This window comes from Sceloporus occidentalis, unplaced genomic scaffold, assembly GCF_023333645.1.
Source record: "Sceloporus occidentalis isolate IW3139 unplaced genomic scaffold, rSceOcc1.0.p SCAF_62, whole genome shotgun sequence".
Classification (NCBI taxonomy): Eukaryota; Metazoa; Chordata; class Lepidosauria; order Squamata; family Phrynosomatidae; genus Sceloporus; species Sceloporus occidentalis.
Window position 1 is genome coordinate 944,714 of NW_028317042.1, and position 19,968 is coordinate 964,681.

Consider the following 19,968-nt stretch of genomic DNA (forward strand, 5'->3'; position numbering starts at 1 on the left):
GTTAAAAAACATATTAAATTTAAAAAATAAAATAAAAAAAAGTTTATTTTACAATAAAATACACAATAAAATGTCAGGAAAATGTGCATACTATGGAAATAATACATAGTAAAGACATACTATTGAATTATAAGTATGCATTGTATTTAAATTCAAAATTGTTATAATTTTTTAAGGAAAAGATAATGTTGTCTTAAATTTAGATACAAATGTACAGTTTAAAATGTTTAAAGATCATGGGTAATATTTATTGGACTCTTATATAAACATAAAAATAAAAAATACTACAATATATAAAAATAATAATAGGTGAAATCTAATAAGAATATGAAAATATTGAATATTAGAAATAAAGCAAAATGTAGTTTAGTACGACAGTATAGGGCACAAAAGGTTTTTTTGTTTTGTTTTTAATGTGGTTCTTTAAGCTTAAATGTAGTTAGTGTGACTTTTTCCATTTTCTTTTGGTGAAATAATTCTTTCTTTTCTTCTAGATAATTAGACAGCAGTTTCCACAATTAACCACAAGAAGACTAGGTACCAGAGGGCAATCAAAGTAAGTAGGAAGAAAATGAAGTATATGTGTATAATACAAATGCCTGGAAAACCCTCTGGTTTGACTCGGAGTCTCGGGGTAACGTCTTGCTTCCCCAGGTCTCTTATTTTTCCGGGCAGGGAAGTGGAATGTGTCTACGCCCAATATCTGCCCACTATCCCTCCTATTCCCGCCCACTTAAGACTAACCGCGCCCAACATGCGCTGTCCTCTAACAAAACCATTCCCCTAGTAAAGGAAGAGCTCTGGAGACTATTGAAGCTTGAGTTCCTCCTGGAACGTATACTCTCCGAACTGCTAAATCTATTTTGTTCTTTGATATTTTTTCCTTTCATTCTATAAACATTACATCACAGCTACCAATTTTCCATGTTCTGAGCTGGATCCCAATATATGTAATTCCATGTATGCATTGAAATAGGTAAAATACAATAACTTTTATATTATGCTGAAATAATTGTAATAAAATATATTATCGAAATGATGTAGCTTATAGCTTAACTATCTATCCATCTTCCTACAAAGATATATAGGCTTATAGACTTATAGCCCGCCTATTCATTGTCTTGCATATAAATCATTTGACAGCATAACCTAAGGCCTGAATAAGCACTTCAAATAATTATATTTTTTTAAATCTGTATATTACTGATTGCTGTTTAAAGACGAGAAGATTCCCCCCCCCCCCCCTTAGGTACCATTATTACGGCATCGCGGTCAAGGAAAGCTCTCAATATTATGACGTAATGTACTCGAAAAAGGGAGCAGCCTGGGTCAACGAAACCGGGAAGAAAGAAGTCACAAAGCAGACAGTGGCGTATTCACCGCGATCCAAGCTTGGAACGTTACTGCCAGAGTTTCCAAATGTCAAAGATCTGAGTCTACCGGCCAGCTTGCCGGAAGAGAAGGTACATGCAATGCTGGTTGGTTCCACCACTTAACGTCTGTTTCACAACACATAAAACTCATATAGCCGTATATGTTCTTGTCATTTTTTCTTTACCAGATTTCTACATTTATAATGATGTATCGTACCCACTGCCAAAGGATTCTGGACACTGTTATCCGAGCAAACTTTGACGAGGTATGAGAATTTTGTCTGCAGTTCTTTGTTTCAGTGTAGCAAGACAAGCGAAAATCACAAAATTACCAAAAAATTACCTTTTTGTACAAATTTATGGATCAGTGGCGTTCTAAGTCGTACAGTTGAGAACACTTAGTAGACCTTTGTGTCTCCACATTAAAATAAACAATATATATGTTAGAACCTCTCCTTATTTATGTGCCATGGGGGCAGTCATCTTACCTTCTTGTTCTTATGATCTGCATGATTTTTCTTAGAAGTTGCCTAAAGTAAGCCTATTATGAAATTAAGTCTTAGAACAAAATGACACTAATTATATATTTATTGCAATAATAGTTGAAGGCTTGAGACGCCCACTGGTGCATAACTGGGAAACATCATGGAGAGATCCTTTTTACTTCTATAAATGTATTTTATGTCAACAAAAACCTTTTTTTTTAATTATATATCTGCAGGTTCAGAGTTTTCTTTTGCACTTTTGGCAAGGAATGCCCCCCCACATGCTTCCTGTCCTGGGTTCCTCCACCGTAGTCAACATAGTTGGGGTGTGTGATTCCATCCTCTATAAAGCTATTTCAGGAGTCTTAATGCCAACTGTGTTGCAAGCTTTGCCTGACAGGTTTGTGTCTTCAGTAATAATATCCCTGATATAGTATGACAATGTTACAGAATAAAACAGTAGAGCTGTATGTTCCCGTCCTCTGCACATCGTAGCTATGAATGAAACATTTCAACTTGTCATCATACAACCTTGTAAGAGCTCAGAGGGCGTAAAAAAAGGACAAGCATGTTTTTAATGGTTTAACCAAATGTCCTGGGCACCTCACCTGGACTCCTTATCCTACTTGAGCCTTTTCTTGCCCACGGCTTGCCGTATTCCCATGCTATTAAATAAAGACAGTGGGGAGTCCATCATTGGTAACTGTAGCTTGGTGTTGCAGGTGGCTACCATGTTAGAATGTATGGTCACAGAACTGTAAGCAAATGTATATATAATGTATATTAACAGTAAAAAAAAAAGAGAAGTCATGGGTACCTGTATGCCAAGATTCCAAAAAGGAATGTTAGCCCCACATAACCATCATTAACTTGCTGAATATTACCATCTACCTTTCTTCCACTGTCCATACATGTTTACTCATGGGAGGTGCACCTTGCATGTGGACATGGCGGCATGGTGGAACACTTCCCCAGACTAACCTCATGAGGTCATAGTTCTGAAAAACATAGAAAGCCATGACCTCATGATGTTAGTCTGGAGCGGTGCATAGTCCTCTATACAGTTCTGTTCTGTATCTTCACCTATTTATTCTCTCTGTTGGTAAAAAGTTGACAACTTTAGAGTAGGCTTGTAAAGGAAATGGATATCTGATGTGCTGAACGTACTTTTTTTTACTGGAATTTGCATATGTTAGTAATTTTTATTACTCCTTTAAATTGCCAGTTTGACGCAAGTGATAAGGAAATTTGCGAAACAGCTGGACGAATGGTTAAAGGTTGCACTCCATGATCTTCCAGAGAATTTACGAAACATCAAGTTTGAGCGTAGGTATTGATTTGATTTATGATCTTAAGTCTAAGTTAATGTGCAGTCGCCTTCACCTGCAGCATTTACTAACATGATTTCCTAATGTGTACCTTTTCCCCATTAGATATATATATTTTTTTTAAATACTGAGATTAATAAAAACAAACAAAAAGTTATTGCATGTAGAAAAACCTTATAGGCCTTTCTTGACCAGAATTAGGAAAGAAAAATATATAAAATATATAAATATCACACCAATAACTTGCGAGATGATATTTTATTGTAAAGTATATTTAACATTAAATAGAAAAATATTAAAAAATATATATAAAATATATAAATATCACACCAATAACTTGCGAGATGTTATTTTATTGTAAAGTATATTTAACATTAAATTTAAAAATATAAAAAAATATATAAAATATATAAATATCACACCAATAACTTGCGAGATGATATTTTATTGTAAAGTATATTTAACATTAAATATAAAAATAAATATATATATATATATATATATCACACCAATAAAATGTGAGATGTTATTTTATTGTAAAGTATTTTTAACATTAAATAGAAAAATATTAAAAAATATATATAAAATATATAAATATCACACCAATAACTTGCAAGATGTTATTTTATTGTAAAGTATATTTAACATTAAATTTAAAAATATAAAAAAATATATAAAATATATAAATATCACACCAATAACATGCGAGATGTTATTTTGCTGTAAAGTATATTCCCTGAACAAACTTCTGCCTTTATGCACATGCTATATACTGGTAACATATGAATGAGACCATAGTATTGATCACAAAAAAAAGTATGAAAAGGTTATCAAATCACTTTCTCTCAGCAGGATAGCCGCTGCGTTCTCGCCATGCTTTGTGAGGTCCCGCAGGGCTTTAAATCCATCACCTGTATATAAATCCATTTCCATTTTCCTACATTCATACTTTCTCCATTCAAACACAAATGCGAAGCAGACACTAATTAATAAAAAGGGATTAGAGGCAGGTCAACGAGGAGAGCTGGAGCGGCATTGTCTTTACTTTATTCAGAACAAAAAAAAAATGAATAATTTAGTAGGTTATGACTTGGAATTCTAAAGAACAAAAAAATTAATGCAGAATAGATGAAGACTGACGTTGACTACCTCGTTCTTTAACGTCTAATCCATAATGAGAAAATAAATTGCAATCTGGCTGGTTTTGGGGCTCCCATCAGATATTTTGAGGCCCAACATCAACTTAGGACCTCTACCCTGTCACATACCAGCAGAATTTTGCGGGTCCAAATGAGGACTCTTGCGATAGGGACCATGGCTAGAGGCAGGGAAGGGTGAGACGGAAGGGGCCAGACCTATAAGCATGGTCAGGTTAGGGCCACCTGTCGATCTTTCTTGAGGAGCCACCTTTTGGTGCTCACCTGCAGAACGTTGTGAGGAGGCCACGTGAGAGCAACACAAATATTGCTGAATATGTATTAACTGTGTTTTATCTCCATTCCTAGTTTCAAAAAGATTTTCACAGATCCTTAGAAGACAGACATCTTTAAACCACCTCTGCCAGGTAATTCATTTTCACTAAAGTTGCTGAAATTCAATTACACAATGTCTGTATAATTACAGTAATAAAAGTGTTATACAAATTTATAAAGAAAATAATGTGAATATATATTTCTCCTTGGAGAATGACTAGCACCTTTCAGTTGGCTTTTCTCCCCTTAAACATATATATACATATTTACACATAATTATATTAAATATACGATGTGTGATAGCACTAATTTTTATTTAATTATTTTAATTTTTAATTTTAAGTGTCTTTTGTGAAAACAAAGGATAAGTAAAAGCTATGGTTGACATATTTCGAAGTTTTCTGTTGGCCTAGTTGGACTAGGTCTAGAACGACAGCAGTCCCTCTGGTATAAACACATTAATGGGAGCGATTGGTCAGCTTTTGTATAGCACACTACTCAATGGACCGGTTACAAGGGAGATCTCGGAACTCCTCAACTGGCTCATTGACGTTTATATACCTCGAAGTGCGTTGGTTTTTTTTACATTGTTGTGCCTGTAACATCATTAGGCGCACCAGACCTTAATCAGTCTGTCTTAGCTATATGCCTGTACCATGCATGTTTAAATTATCTTATTGTATTAACCTCTACGAATCCTGCTGGGAGGCTGTTCCACGTATATACCACCCTCTCAGTAAAGTAAAATTTCCTTACATTATAACCTTTACAAAAAAGAGTTGTTCCTCACCCCGGTAAACGTTGACTTCTACCACCCAATAAGCCGTGGACATGTAAATGCATATTGTAACCATTAATATTTGGTGTATTATCAATGCATGTGTTTCTCTGAATTGCAGGCATCAAGAACGGTAATACACAGCGCTGATATCACGTTCCAGATGTTGGAAGACTGGAGGAATGTTGACCTTAATAGCATTACCAAACAGAGCCTTTACACAATAGAGAATTCCCGAGAGGAACACAGGAAACTTATTATCCAGTGTAAGAGAGAAAGAAAGCTATGGATTTTGGTCAAAGATTCACACCTCCTCTTCTCAAAGACCACTAATAGGACAATTTTAAAATAAATTCCTTTCCCAGCACACATGTCATGTGTGTTTCGTGGATTACTCTTGGCACCCCTTCTCCTTAAATCCATCCGCTTTACGTACGCTGCTGAGCATTACACTTTTATAACTAAATATAATGATAAAAACATTTCTACAACTTCAAAAAACTTTGCCCAAAATTAATTATTTAATAGTTTTTAAATTTGCCCCATTGACATGTTACTTTGAAGGATTTGTTCTAGGCTGTTGAAGGAGAGGGTGGCAATTCAGAAGCTACAGTAGAAGACATCTTTAAGTGATGATATTGTTACTAGTTGTAGACTACTTCAAAACATTATTTTTGCAAGTAATAGGTGTTTTTAAAGAATCCACCCCATATATTGAGCCTCACAAGTCTAATTTCATAAGGTGGACAATGTGCTAGGGTGTGAAAGCAAGAAGAACGGTGATGGAGAGCTTCCTAGTTTCCTCAGTAGACTAAATTCTATGGCGATCAAGGATTTCCACTTTATACGCAGTGTTCTATAATTAATCCTCAAAGTTCCTGATTATGGGATTACCCAGTGGGGTTCTTATTGGGATATATATAAAACCTGGACTAAGGATCAAATTGAAAGTCACTTCTGTAAAACAAGACATTGAAGAACAATTTAAGAACTAGAAGGTCAACACGCTTTAGCTTCCAACTCCAGATTGTACGGAGGGTGTAATTGTTACGCTAATATTGAAAAAATAGTTTTTATATCTTAAATAAAAAAAACATAATTCATTATAGATAGAAGAAATTGTCATAACCAATGAGCTCTTCTTTTAATATCTCTGATCACAGTGTACCGGGAATTTGACCATCTTCTCGAAGAGCAATCTCCCATTGAGTCGTACATTGAATGGTTGGATTCCATGGTTGAGAGATGCGTGGTGAAAGTAAGTTAACAAAGGACGTGCCATTTGCCCATATAACATGCAAAGGGGTTGGCTATGAGAGGGAAAGCCTAAATTACTGAGAGATTATGAATGTGGGGGAACACAGTTAACACCACGGCTAAGAGATTCTGAATATAGGAGCAACTTGCAATAAATTGAGAAAAACATCAATAATATTGTTTCATAGCATTTGATACAGACTTAGAATATATACGATATATATATATATATATAATATTTTTTTGGTATAAATTAAATGTATGTTACCTTTAATTATGAAAAACTATTCCCTTTTTTTAGGTGTCCTCCAAAAAGCAAGGATCACTCAAGAAAGTAGCACAGCAGTTTCTTTTGATCTGGTCCTGCTTTGGAACACGGGTTATTCGGGATATGACACTACATAGCGCCCCGAGCTTTGGTATGTTCACAAGTGTTCTTGTATATGAGTTATGTTACATAACTCAATAAATAACAATGATTTAGTGAAATAATAATTATTAGACTCTGAATTTTCATGGTAAATGTGCTTATTTGTTTTTATGGCAGTGAGAGAGAGACTATATATATATATATATATATATATATATATATATATATATATATAAATAATGTACCTAAGTATAAAAAATTGTATGTGCAGTGCGACATTATTTATTCCCTTTTTTATATTTTTGCTTTACTAGGTTCATTTCACCTTATTCACTTAATGCTCGATGATTACGTATTATACCTGTTGGAGTCCCTACACTGCCAGGAAAGGGCCAACGAGCTCATGAGAGCCATGAAGGGAGAAGCTCACAATGGTAAGCGGGTCTTTGTGCGCCCAACGTGTACACTTGTACATGGGAAAGCTGAAAAAGTTATACGTGTCCTACACAATTCCCATGTGCTTGAAAGAAATTATAAAAGTTCCTAAAATAAAAATAAATGTATTTTTTTCCAAAATATTTCTAAAGTTTCTGTACGTCATTTTTTTTGTTTGTTTTAATTAAAAATGAAATGTGAATGTTTTTTTTATTTTTCAGAGCCTTATTTTTTTTAAATAATTTAAAATCATTTTAAAAAAAGCAGATAAAGTTGTATTTTGTGCCATATTTCTATACCACTGTGTAGAAAGTACCACCTTTTAAAATATTTTTTTCTTGATATTGGGCAAATTATTTTACCTAGCTCTAACCTCCCCTTTTGACTGGGCAGCGCAGGCTCGTCCAGGTATAGTCTGCTTTACTTGGCTTTTAATAGTTTCGGCTCGTTCAACAGAGTTGAGAGAAGACATCATGCTGACAGAAACCACAATTTCCACCCCGTCTCCAGTTCCGTTTTCACCCGCCACGTCTACTGTGTCTGTTGAAATCCCGGCGTCCAACTCTCCTGCGAGCAACCTCTCCCCCGAGAGCGGTGGTGTACCGGTCACAACAGGTATGATGGGGCAAACCTACCCCTACTTAATAGAGTAACCAAGCACAACATTAAAATAATGCTATTTAGTTTCTTTTTGGTTATATCGCACTCCTTCGTACTTTTAATATATGCATAAAACCTATCATGGCTATAAAGCATCTAGAACCCATGTCGTATCGACCAATGCGATATATGCCTCCTTAGCTAATGCTTGGCCTCTAGCTTATGATAAGGCTTTGTTCTTCCATTTTACGAATGCAGATTCTTTTTCCCTTTTTTCCCCCCCAGAACTCACAATTTATTGCCTTTGGCATTTCCTTCAGTCCTTATGATGCATTGTGCTTGGACATTGTCTAGCGTGAATACTGATTTTATTGCACTGGGACATGCGTGAAAAGCTTATATGGTGGAAGGGACTACGCAAATACATTTAAATAATTGGAAAACCATGCTAGTTAACCCTTAAAAGTTACTCTTGACCTGTTGATTAATGCTTGGTAGAATGGCTTGACTTAAAAACGAAGGTTCTCATGATCCAGGTGGGCTCGTACCGTAAAATTGGCCACAAGGATTTTAGCAGAATATAATGGCTCCCTATCATACTGCCTTGTGCTAAGCAACAGAATGGCTCAGTGTTATTAACCCAGCCATGCACTCTGACTAATGAAGGTCTATGGAGGAAAGGACTAAATTACTCTTGCAGTCCTTCGTCCTGAACTCTGTTGGGCTTAAAGGCAGAGAAGTCTCTCTGAGTTGACTTGTTGAGCCCACTGGAGTGTTGGCCGACCTGGCCGTACTAATAACCTACTTAATAATTGTAACGTTTTTACGGTTATTCACTTGGGAGATAATTTTGGCCAAATCCAAGATTTAATGAATAGACCACCTTTTTGGCTTTTTTTTTTTTTTTTTTTTTTTTTTAGTTTTCCTTATTCTGCTCAGGCAGAAACAAAAAAAATCGTATGTATTTCTTTGCTCCTTTTGTCCTCAATTGCATTCTTTTTTTGCTGGGCACGTTGGCTGCGGGAACAAAAAAAAAAGAATAAATAGATTAAAAACAATAAAACAATGCTTTAAAAAGCCCGTCGTGTTCCTAAATGCATGTGCTTGGTTCTGCGTCCCAAAATAAATCAAAAAGTGAGACTTTATGGATCAGATTGCTGGATCTGAGGACAAAGGATTTTGAGTACAGTTTGTTGTTTTTTTTGTTTCTTTCTCTGATCTTTGGCACTGTATTGTAAGAATCTGCCTGTGTCCCCCCCCGGCCCCCCGGCTTACCCAACCGCGATTAGATCATAACAATTCTTCGCCCCTTTTTGCTGTGGAGGGCCGTCATGCACATCACGGCTGCCAAATGTTCTGCTTGGCTTGCACCCTAGAAATGGCTGGCGATGGGTTGTATGCGCTTTAGATAAATTGGTATACAAATGCAAATCGCTGTCCTTATTGTCCTCATTGTCGGAGGAATTTTCACTTTCCCTTTTTTTTTCTGGCCATCTACATAAGCAAATACTAATACACTAACTAGCTGGGTGGTCCGGAGAGCAGGACCTTTTTATTTGCGGAGGACAAAAGATCTTCTCAAGTTATCGGTGATGTTCAGTTGTGGTCAGATTAGAAGAAGACAATTGCCAGTTTAAGGATGATGTTCTGTATTGTTAACGTGGGGCACAAGAGCTTACAGTTTGTTCTAACCGCTGCCATTTAAAACGCTTTTATGAAACAGGTGCCAAAATGCGTACGTCATCCATAAAGTCACATCTTTTCTTGGATTATCTTTACAATTTGATGTATATTGTAATAGCCAAGTTAGATACCTGCTAGCAGGACCTTAGAGGACTACGAAGGGTACATCATGGGCCACAGAAACATTGTTTCAACCAATAGCTAAAAAAAAGAATACGTTTTCATTTAAATTACACCTTTTTTTAGTAATTTTTTATATATTTTCCATCAGAATGTAAAAAGAGTTTACTGATATTAAATATCTGTTAAGCTTTAGGCAAGTTTAATGTTAAAGGGCAATAAATGATTGAGAGTGCTGTTCCACAAAATGATAAATGCACCCTCTAGTATGTTAAAGAACACCTTAACAGATATGTCACTTTATCATTTCTTCTGAATCAGATGAAAACAACATAGATTTACCAAGTCTTTTCAGTTTGTAGGCCAGCAACCTATCGGTGCCTGCTTTTGTGTCACATGGCAATAAAAGGTTCCCGGCACAATTATACTCAATTAATGAATGTTTGTTTGTTACCGATAGGTGCAATGCAGTCCTACACGTGGTCGCTCACATACACCGTCACGAAAGCTGCTAACGGCGCGGGAGAATCCGGCCAGCAATTGAACTGCATGAGAAACGCACATGTGCCTCCGTCGGTCACGCACAGGATACCCGTTTATCCACACCGAGAGGATCATGGGTATGTTGATTTATCCTACTTCAAACAGATCTGATCGTAAAATCCTACGTTTTATAAATATAATGAAAATATAGGATCAAAGATAAAATGTATAGTACATTCATATATATAATATATATAATATATGATATATTTATTAGCCCTGGCTTGTGTTGGTTTTTTTTGCGTTATACCATGAACAAAATACACACTAATTCAAATTATTTTTGAAAAACCTTAATGTAAGGGACACTCCGGGCATCATATGCACTTTAATCCATACGACTGCTGAGCGGCCCCTTAAATAATCATTTTTCCCCTTGCAAGTGCGTGGAGGGACTCTGCAGACCCCCATTGTATGCATTTGCCTCTTTCCCATCCTACAGCTACTGGCTGAATGCATCTTCTGTGGCCACACGGTGTACTCACCGCCAGTCAGCGTCATCGCCATACCTCCGAGCGCACCTCCAGGTCAACACCCGAATCCTCCAGGTCGGGGGAGCAGGGTCCTGACACGCCCCACTCCTCGCCCATTTCTCCTTTAAATGGAGGTGTGTCCCACAATGTCGGCGGGAACGCCCACTGATGTAAGCGGGACTGCCCATCAGTGGGACCACCCACTAACGTCAGTTGGCAGTCCCGGCTGCGTCCAGCAAGGGTAGGCTCCGAGTATGGCCATCACTGGATCATGCCAGAGTTCAGGGGGGGTCTAAATAGACCTCTCGTTCACAAGATTTCCTGCTTCCGATTGGCTGTCAGGAAAACTTCTCCCGGAATCCTGGGTCCTGCCAAATACTAAAAGCAGTATATCTCCACATTCTGAAATTGGTGTCATCCTTTTAGGTTTACAGGAAGTTATAATTATGGAAGTTACACCAATCAAGGTCATCATCCAATTGCAACACAGTATACATCAATGCCCCACGAGTCTGGGATTCCGGGACCACTTCACTACACAGCCTACCACAGAAGTACCTCACAGGTATGTCCAGTATGCAGAATTCAGATATATATGTATATATCCTCTAGATTGTAAGCTTGTGAGCAAGACTCTTTATATAATGTATTGGCTCGCCTTAGTCTGTCATTTCTAGTTTTGTCAGACCCCTTGAATGTATGGACTGTAGGAAGAGCTGCGTAAATTGTTGGAGCTGTATAAATAAAATATATGATATACAGTATCTATGTATATATACACTATATGGACAGAAGTATTGCGACTTTCCAAAAGATTTTGGGGAGTTTCTTTGGGAATTTTCACCCATTCATCCAGTAGAGCATTTGTGAGGTCAGGCACTGATGTTGGGTGAGAAGGTCTGGCTCGCAATCTCCATTCCCGTTATTCTCAATAGTGTTCGATGGGGTTGAGGTCCGGGCTCTGTGCGGCCGGTCAAGTTCTTCATCAAACTCTTCCAATCATGTCTTTATGGACCTTGCTTTATGGTCATGCTGGAATAGAAAAGGGTCTTCTCCAACAAAGTTGGTAGCATGGCATTGTCCAAAATGTCTTTGTATGTCCCAGCTGACCAACTACATATTAATGTCTATGTATTTAGAATGCAATGTCATAAAAGTCCCTGTTGGTGTAATGGTCAGGTGTCCCAATACTTTTACATTCTACTGCTGTAAAGACTCAAACCTTAATCAGCCGTTGGTCGCGTCTTAGATTCAGGTGCCGTATGGCGATCCCATGCGTGTTTACATTCCTCACTACATATCAGTGAAATCATTGGCACGAAAGGTTAATTTTGCTAAACTGCTGTAAACACAACTGGCGGTTAGATGACCCAGAAAATTGTAATTTCCTGCCCCGAGCGCTGCAACAAGTGTCGGCTTTATGTTCCACAAAGATCCTTGAGACATCATGTTTTGAGTCTCATTAAACCGGATACAAAGTGTGAAAGGTGATGGAGCCGGCAGCATGCCCGAGTCTCTGCAGATGGCTGTATGAACACTATAACAAGGGCTTAATAGAAAATTTACTGTAGAGGGTGTCAGGCACATGCCAAGGGCTGGCTTTCTAACACGGTCTCACAATAGTTTCTTTAAGTCAACGGAAAAAAAAATAATGACTCGCTTTCAAACGGTTGACCTCTAATATTAAGACTTTCCATGTTTTGGTCGCGATAGAATGTATTATCTAATAGAAGATACTGAGAAATTGTATTATATATAGCAGTCGCTGTCTTCCTTTAAACTTGTGACACGGGAAGATACAGCTGCAATCGAGTCACTGGAAAGGAGGGGAAAAAAAAGAATTTTTTCTTTTTTCTCTAACAAATTTGCTGCTAAAGAACTGCATTTTTTTTGCAAGATAGTGATAGTAGACTGTTAAAGGGACACTCCGGTGTCCCAGGCAGGATATTCAATAAAAAATGCATACTAAGGTACGCATTCAGGAGAAGCTGCAGCTCTAGATCTGTGTCACGGGGTCAGGTAGCGAAGGAGGATCCAACTATGCAGATATATGGACGTAGCGTAGTCCAGTAAACAGTCCGGTCAAAAGGGCAACGGCAAACAGCGAGGTCAAAACGTATCCGAGGTCGAGGCAGGCAGATAAGAGGCAAAATGGTATAACAGGTCCGAGGTCGAGGCAGGCAGATCAGAATCGTAGTCAAAAGAACAGGCAAGGGTCGGTACACAAGGCAAGATATGAATCACAAGGAACAGCACACCCCAAAAAGTAATACACTTTGAACGGGTGAAGAAAAGAAAACAAATGGCCTTTAAATAGGGGAACACTACTCACAATTAGGCCGCGGCGTGGCGTGCGCGGCGTGACGTCATCGCGGCAGGCTTCCGATCCACGATCCCGGCGGTCAGAGGTGGTGACGTGCCTGCACGTCCCCGGCGTGCAGGCGCAAGCCCGAGCGAGGACCGTACGGCGTCGGCGGCATTGACGGGCGCGCTGCCGCGATCCCCTGGTGTGCGTGCCGCAGCGGCGCGTGTGACGCTCAGCCGACGTCGGGTCGCGGCGGGGGCGGGACCGCGACCCCGACGTGGCCGCACAGCGTCAGCGGCAGGAAGGAGTGAGCCGTCGCGAGCATCCGAGGTATGTGCCGCGGCGGCTCGCGTGACAATCTGCAGAGGAACGCTTCTCTGTGGTCCAATGTTTCGCGCCACTGATTGATTGCTTGAAGCAGCCACTCAGCAGTAGGAAAGTACTTCTATTGTAATCAATGGGAGCGCTTTCCATGCAAGCGTGGGGGATCTCATTGGAGCCCCCCTGGAATATTCACATACAGTAAGTATGCCACATCAGGAGATGTTTTCAAATAGCTGGGGGGCATTTTGCAGAATCCCTCTATACATTAGCAAGGGGAATGCCACAAAACTTTAAAGGGACCTCTCAGCTATCATATCCATTAAAGTGCAGATGATGGCTATAGTGTTCCCTTCATTGAAGATGGGTAGAATTAATGGGGGGGGCGCAGGTAAATGGAGAGATTAAATGATTGGAGTGGAGGAGGCTGAGAAGCAGAGGAAGGGGGATAATTGGAATAACTGTGCCCCCCAATAATTCAGGAAACTTGTGGTCTACACCCTAATGTATGGGAAAGATTGAAACAATACCTCCTTCCTATTTGTTTAAATGTGGATATCAGATACTAATGCCGTTTCGTTCCTATATTTACCTTGATGTGTATCTTCTTCCAGTATCCATTTAACAGCCAGACTCGGATGGAGCCATGCCTTATGAGCAGTACACCAAGACTCCACCCCACCCAGGTGCCACCACGTTGGCCAGATGTTGCATCAACCAACACCTGTTACTCAAGCCCACCCATGCACTCTGCGAGATACGGAAGCTCCAACGACGTGTACGCATCACTGGCACCCCGTCGGAACTCTGAATATGAACACATGCAGCATTTCCCAGGCTTTGCCTACATAAACGGAGAAGCCAGCACGGGATGGGCAAAATAAAGACTATGGTGACTTTGCTTCCACTGGAATCTCGTGGCTTCTATTTCTGAATGATAAAACATGCTATGAATAGGAGAGAGAATGGCAATGGACATGTTGTATTAGAGCACTAATTGGGCCAGGCTGTGCCTTCGTTATTGTTAATTATTTCTGTCTTGGGATCTGATATGCCATAAGTTCATGGGGTATAGCATTTCTCTAGCTTTCTCCATCACTAAGCATCATGGGAGTTGTATGGACGCTGGAGGATCAGGTGTAGCTGGAAAATGATCGGAACAAGAACTGCCGCATCATGGGAATTGTAGTTCAACAACGGCCAGAATGCAACCAATTGGCAACCCCTGCTGTAGACGGAATGGATGACTGGGACAATGGTTTTGCATTTATTTACGTGTACAAAAGAATTGATATGCAGAGTTCTTACCTTATTTTGGCTTCTGGGAATGAAACACTGTTAAAGAACCAATTTTAGGCATTTCTGCCGGATTTATATCTTCACAACATTAAGCTCTTCCGCTTTGGAGTAAGGAAAATGTGGCGAGAACAAGAAGAACTTAAATACATTCCAAATCGCATTTCCACAGCCATGAAATTTACATAATGCATAAAAAAATAAAACAAAAACTAGTTCCTCTCTGTCATCACGCAAACAAATATTCAGCAAATCACCTTAAAGGCCGGCTTCTATTCAAATGTAATCATTAAAATGAACATTGAACACAATCAGATGGTCCATTAGGCAAAAGAGGCACTTGGTAGGAGTACTCCAAAAAATGAAGGGTCCCAAATGTAGGTGGTTGTTGACTCAATTGGGTTTATTCACTAATGGGAGAGATGGAAGGAGTTTGGTTTTAACTTTCTCTTCACTTTTTATTATGAAGGTATAATGATTAGTTCAATGGGTGAGGAGCATACCTGGGAACTTCTGGGCTCTCGCTACCTGGAACCTACCCTTGCAGGACGCTGCCAAGATTGCCCACTGACGTTAGTGGGTGGTCCCGCTAATGTCGGTGGGCGGTCCACACCCCCATTTAAAGGGGGAGCGGGGCGTGTTAGGACCACGCTCCCGCAACCTGGAGGATTCGGGTGTTGACTTGGAGGACTTGGGTGTGCTGGGAGAGTTCCCAAGCATGGCGATGGCGCTGACATCAGTTGGCGGTCCTGTTGATGTTGGGTGCGTTACAGCTGATGTCTGGGGCATTACAGCTGACGTCGGGGACCCTGTTCCTGCGACCTGGAGGATTCGGGTGTTGACCCGGACAAACGGTGCTTCTCCCGGAGTCTTCTGGGTGAAACTCTGGAGAGTTCCCAGTTATGGTGAGGAGACTTTGGAGAAATCTTACTGATTTAACTATATATATTATACAGGAGCAGCCAAGCTCTTCCTGCAGCAGAAGCTCACTGGGGTTGGGCCTTCATAATGTATACTGAAGTAAATTAGCTGAAACAAAAACTGTCCTCCAACTTATGGCGAATAAAACCCCAAAGTTAAAAGGCAATTAACGTTTTTGTTGCCTAGTATTATCCCCCTGTATAGATCAGGATGTCCTAACTCTACTGTCAACCTTTTTCAATGACCTCCCTAGTCATCTGCTTTTAACTTTATGTTGTGTTAATGTGTGGTTTGTGGTCGTTTTGCTGTAAACCCAACATGAAATAAAAATGAAATAAGCCCTGCACCACAATAGCTAACACACGCAGCTAGACCTCCCTCCCACACTATGGAAACTCAGTTGAGCCATTTGTATTTTACCTACATGCCTGGGGGGGGGACCCTACATGCTTCTAGTATGCCAGCTAAAAACTGGCCCTCTTGGGTGGTAAAGTTTTGGCCAAGACGGATTGGTGGAGATTAGAGCCACCCACTTCCATCAATTTACTCTAACTTCTCTTCACACTTACTAACCTTATACTGCCAATATGGCCTGGCTCCACCTCTTTTAATCCCCAAGCTCCACCCCTCCTGAGGGAGGAAGCTATTACATGGCATTCTCAAGTATGCTTATTTCATGTTAATGGCAATTTGTTCCTGAATGAAAATTTGTGTATAACCGTTTCAATAGGAGGCCTTGTGGGTTGCCAGTACAGAGATGGGAAGTCATGGACTTTAACCCCTTAAGGACAATGGGCAGTCCCTAAACCCATTGAAAACAATGCATTTTGAGCCTGTACATGTACTGGCTTTGTCAACGATCATATCTTTGTCACCTCCGTAATGTTGTTCCTTGCGCAGATCTCGGTCGAGTGTTAAAACGTATCATAATCCCGAAAGATTTTGTTGTTAAGACATTTACCGGTCTAATTTGTAGCAGCGTGAGTTTTTCCTTAGGATGCATTAACACGAATGTACTCTGTGTATTTTGACACACACTGAGGACGTAAGGCGGACATATTACCCTATGGGTAAGATATTAATAAATGGATTGTAACATCAGCTACATAAGCAGTTGTTTGTAGATAATCTCTTTCCTAGCACTCAGCATGATAACCATGCCAACTGCGTACGGGAAAATGCATATTATTTGTAAAGTTGTGAAGCGATTTATTTGCGTCAATAAAACATTTACTGAAAATACCAGTTATTTCATTTGTGTAATTATTACGTAACCAATTTGACTTTTTTTTTTTTTCAAACGATTAGGCAATTCACATCTCATCAGGAAATAAACCAAAAAAAACAGTAAAAACTCCAGAGCTTGAGTCCGGCAGACAACCAATTCTACAAATAAGGAAATAGAAAATATGCAAATACAAAATGCAAAAACATACCCCCACCCAACATTTCAGGACTGTTGGGAGAGGAGAGAGGGGAGAGGAGAGAGAGAGAAAAAGAGAGAGAGAGAGGGGGAGAGAAAGAGAGAGAGAGAAAAAGAGAGCGAAAAAGAGAGAGAAAAGGAGAAAACGAGAACGAGAGAGAGAGAGAAAGAGAGAGAGAGAGAAAGGAGGGAGCAAAATAAGAGACGTCTAACAGAATGGTTGAGATGCCAAACCATAGCATCTCACTGAGGTGGGCATTGGGGGTCTGGGGGCTGGTTCTGCTAGTATTGCCTTTAATGTTTGTTTTTAACAGAAAAAAAAACATTTGTATCGGGTGAATTTTGGAGCTTTCCGCATTGAGTATTCTTTTCTTTCTTAATGTAGAGATCTGCTGAAATACGTGTTCTCACCGAACTCCACCGAACCCTGTGGCCCTCAATAAAACTTAGTAGCGAGTCAGCTGTGATGAGCACACGGTTTGAACAAAAGACCTATTTATGTACCTAATTGTGTATTATTTACAGGCTTCAGGATAGAGCTGAAGGTGTCGCATTCGGTGGTGGTGGGGGGGTCGGGTCACATTTCTGGAAACTGATAGTAACACCGACATGTGAACCCAACTCAGCAACACAATATGCATGCCTATTCAGTAGGGTATACGAGGGGTATGACGAAAGCCCCTCACAGTATAGAGCTCCCACCGTTAGTTCCAGAGAAGACCTTCGCCAAAAGAAACTAGTGACACTGAGATCCTGAAAGCTTACAAGTCTCAGCATCTTACTGTCTGAACGCTGGCCCATTAAACACACTTTTTACAAAAAAAACCAACAACCGGCAAAGCTTGGTTCCATAGCAGCACGCCGCCTTCCTCAGGGAAACAAACATAAACACCACCGAGCAAGGCAGGTTGGTGGAGATCTGATCCATCTACTTCCACCAACTTACCGCCACTCCTGTCTACTCACCTCTGGAGATACTTACTTCCTAAACGTATATATTGCCCATATGGACTGGATCTACCCCTTTAATGTTCAAGCCCCACCCCTACTGAGGGAGGAAGTTATTACACGGAGTTCTCAAGTATGCTTATTTCATGTCAATTAAAAATGTGAATCTACATCCAATAAGAGGTATGATATTGAAGACTCCATCTTCAGGGTTTTTGGTGTTTTGCGCCACGCCCAACAAACCGCCCACTTCCCCTCCAAAAATGGTGTGTCCCGCGGTATCAGCAGGACCGCCCACTGACATCAGCGGGACTTTCTACTAGTATTCTGCAAGGGGGGGGGAGAGAGCTCCAGGTAGCGGGAACCAGAGAGTTCCCAGGTATGAAGAGAAGTCAAGGTTTCCAAAAGGACCGGTATTAGTGCCATTTTGTTAACACATTTTGTGAGTCACTTCATAGAATATTGACAATACTAAAGGGTTAATATTTTAGGGTCAGCTCATTTAGAAAGATCCAAGATATGTTGATACATTCTTGTCTGTTTAAATCACAGCGCCTCCCCCTACAAAAAACCCACCATAACACCATTTCAATGCTAGAACTTCCAATTGGTGTCAATAAAGCTCGATTGAATATAATAAAACAAAAAAAAATCTGGCCATAATCTACACACAACACGAATGAGCACGCGCAGCCAGTCTGTATATTCAAGTTTGGTAGAGCGGCGCCGTTTATGCGATAACGCCCTACAAGCAGGTTAGGTAGGCCTCCGCATGAATGACCCGGAACGCTCAACGTTAGGTGGAGCGGTAGGGGCGGGGTGCCTAGCAGGTTAGGGTGCGCCGAGGCTGACTGCGCATGCGCAGCAGTGGAGCTTTCTGCCAGTATGTGAAGGGAAAGGCTTTACGGAATCGCCTCATCGCCAAGTTCCCTCTTTACAAAGATGGACCTGGACGGAGTGATAGAGAGAGTGAGCCCGGGGAACCATGACGAGATTGAGTCGGTTCTGAGAAAGTACAATACAGAGGTAACCTCACTGCAATACACAGCACTGGCTCACTTATACCCAGCAACGCTGGGGGGTGCAGCTCATTAACCCTTTACTGCTCATTACTGCTACCCTTTCAGAATTATTATTGATCAAAATGTCATTTTCCTTACAAATATATATATACTATATATATATATATATATATATATATATATATATATATATATATACCAACCTCTGCTATTATTAATGGGTCTGATCCATAGAGACGTAACTATCCTCGTGCGGCGAATATAAAATAATTTGCTACTTTTACGCTAAGCTGGCTGTTAATAAATTTCATACGTGTTTGTGAGTGCAAGCTCTTTGGTTTGTGTCACGGACAGGACCCTGATCGTTAAATTCACTTATATAGCGCTAGCAGGTTCTGTGGCGCTGTTACAACAGATACTTTAAAATCACAAATTACAAACTGGTAGGAAAGAGGGCCCTGTTCTTAAGAGCTTACAATCTAGACTAGATTGTCTTCTACATCTGTGAGTGCTATGACTTTTAGTGCCGGATCGGAGAGCCGGAGTGAACTTCCCTACCCGTCACTTAACTATCTGGCACAGAAAAGGTTAAGTGTGACTGTATAGACCAAGCCTCGTGTGTGTGTGTATATATATACAGTGTGTGTATAACATATATATATATATATATATATATCTATATTACACACGTATAAGCCTCGTTTTGAAAATTGTGAGGTTATGGCATCGAGAGTGTTAAACTATTGCATAAGCTGTCATTACGGATATTTATCTGCTAATAGATTGTAAGCTCAGAGAGCAGGGCCGCCTTCTGC

At 39.9% G+C, this 19,968-nt stretch overlaps 1 protein-coding gene across 2 annotated transcripts in view; it reads left to right on the forward strand.

Moving 5' to 3' along the window:
* LOC149287268 (regulatory factor X 4) overlaps window positions 1–14,427 on the forward strand; it is a 30,063-nt gene extending 15,636 nt beyond the window's left edge. Inside the window, exons 5-18 of one of the 2 annotated variants that reach the window (XM_089493066.1) lie at window positions 495–556; window positions 1,250–1,463; window positions 1,562–1,639; window positions 2,095–2,258; window positions 3,084–3,184; window positions 4,692–4,750; window positions 5,558–5,702; window positions 6,600–6,694; window positions 6,995–7,112; window positions 7,378–7,497; window positions 7,937–8,113; window positions 10,362–10,521; window positions 11,344–11,482; window positions 14,158–14,427. In XM_089493066.1, the coding sequence (XP_089349192.1) occupies window positions 495–556; window positions 1,250–1,463; window positions 1,562–1,639; window positions 2,095–2,258; window positions 3,084–3,184; window positions 4,692–4,750; window positions 5,558–5,702; window positions 6,600–6,694; window positions 6,995–7,112; window positions 7,378–7,497; window positions 7,937–8,113; window positions 10,362–10,521; window positions 11,344–11,482; window positions 14,158–14,427 (1,902 nt within the window). The remainder of the gene's footprint in view (window positions 1–494; window positions 557–1,249; window positions 1,464–1,561; window positions 1,640–2,094; window positions 2,259–3,083; window positions 3,185–4,691; window positions 4,751–5,557; window positions 5,703–6,599; window positions 6,695–6,994; window positions 7,113–7,377; window positions 7,498–7,936; window positions 8,114–10,361; window positions 10,522–11,343; window positions 11,483–14,157) is intronic. The other variant, XM_089493067.1, reaches the window with a different exon arrangement.
* The last annotated feature ends 5,541 nt before the right edge of the window (window positions 14,428–19,968 follow it).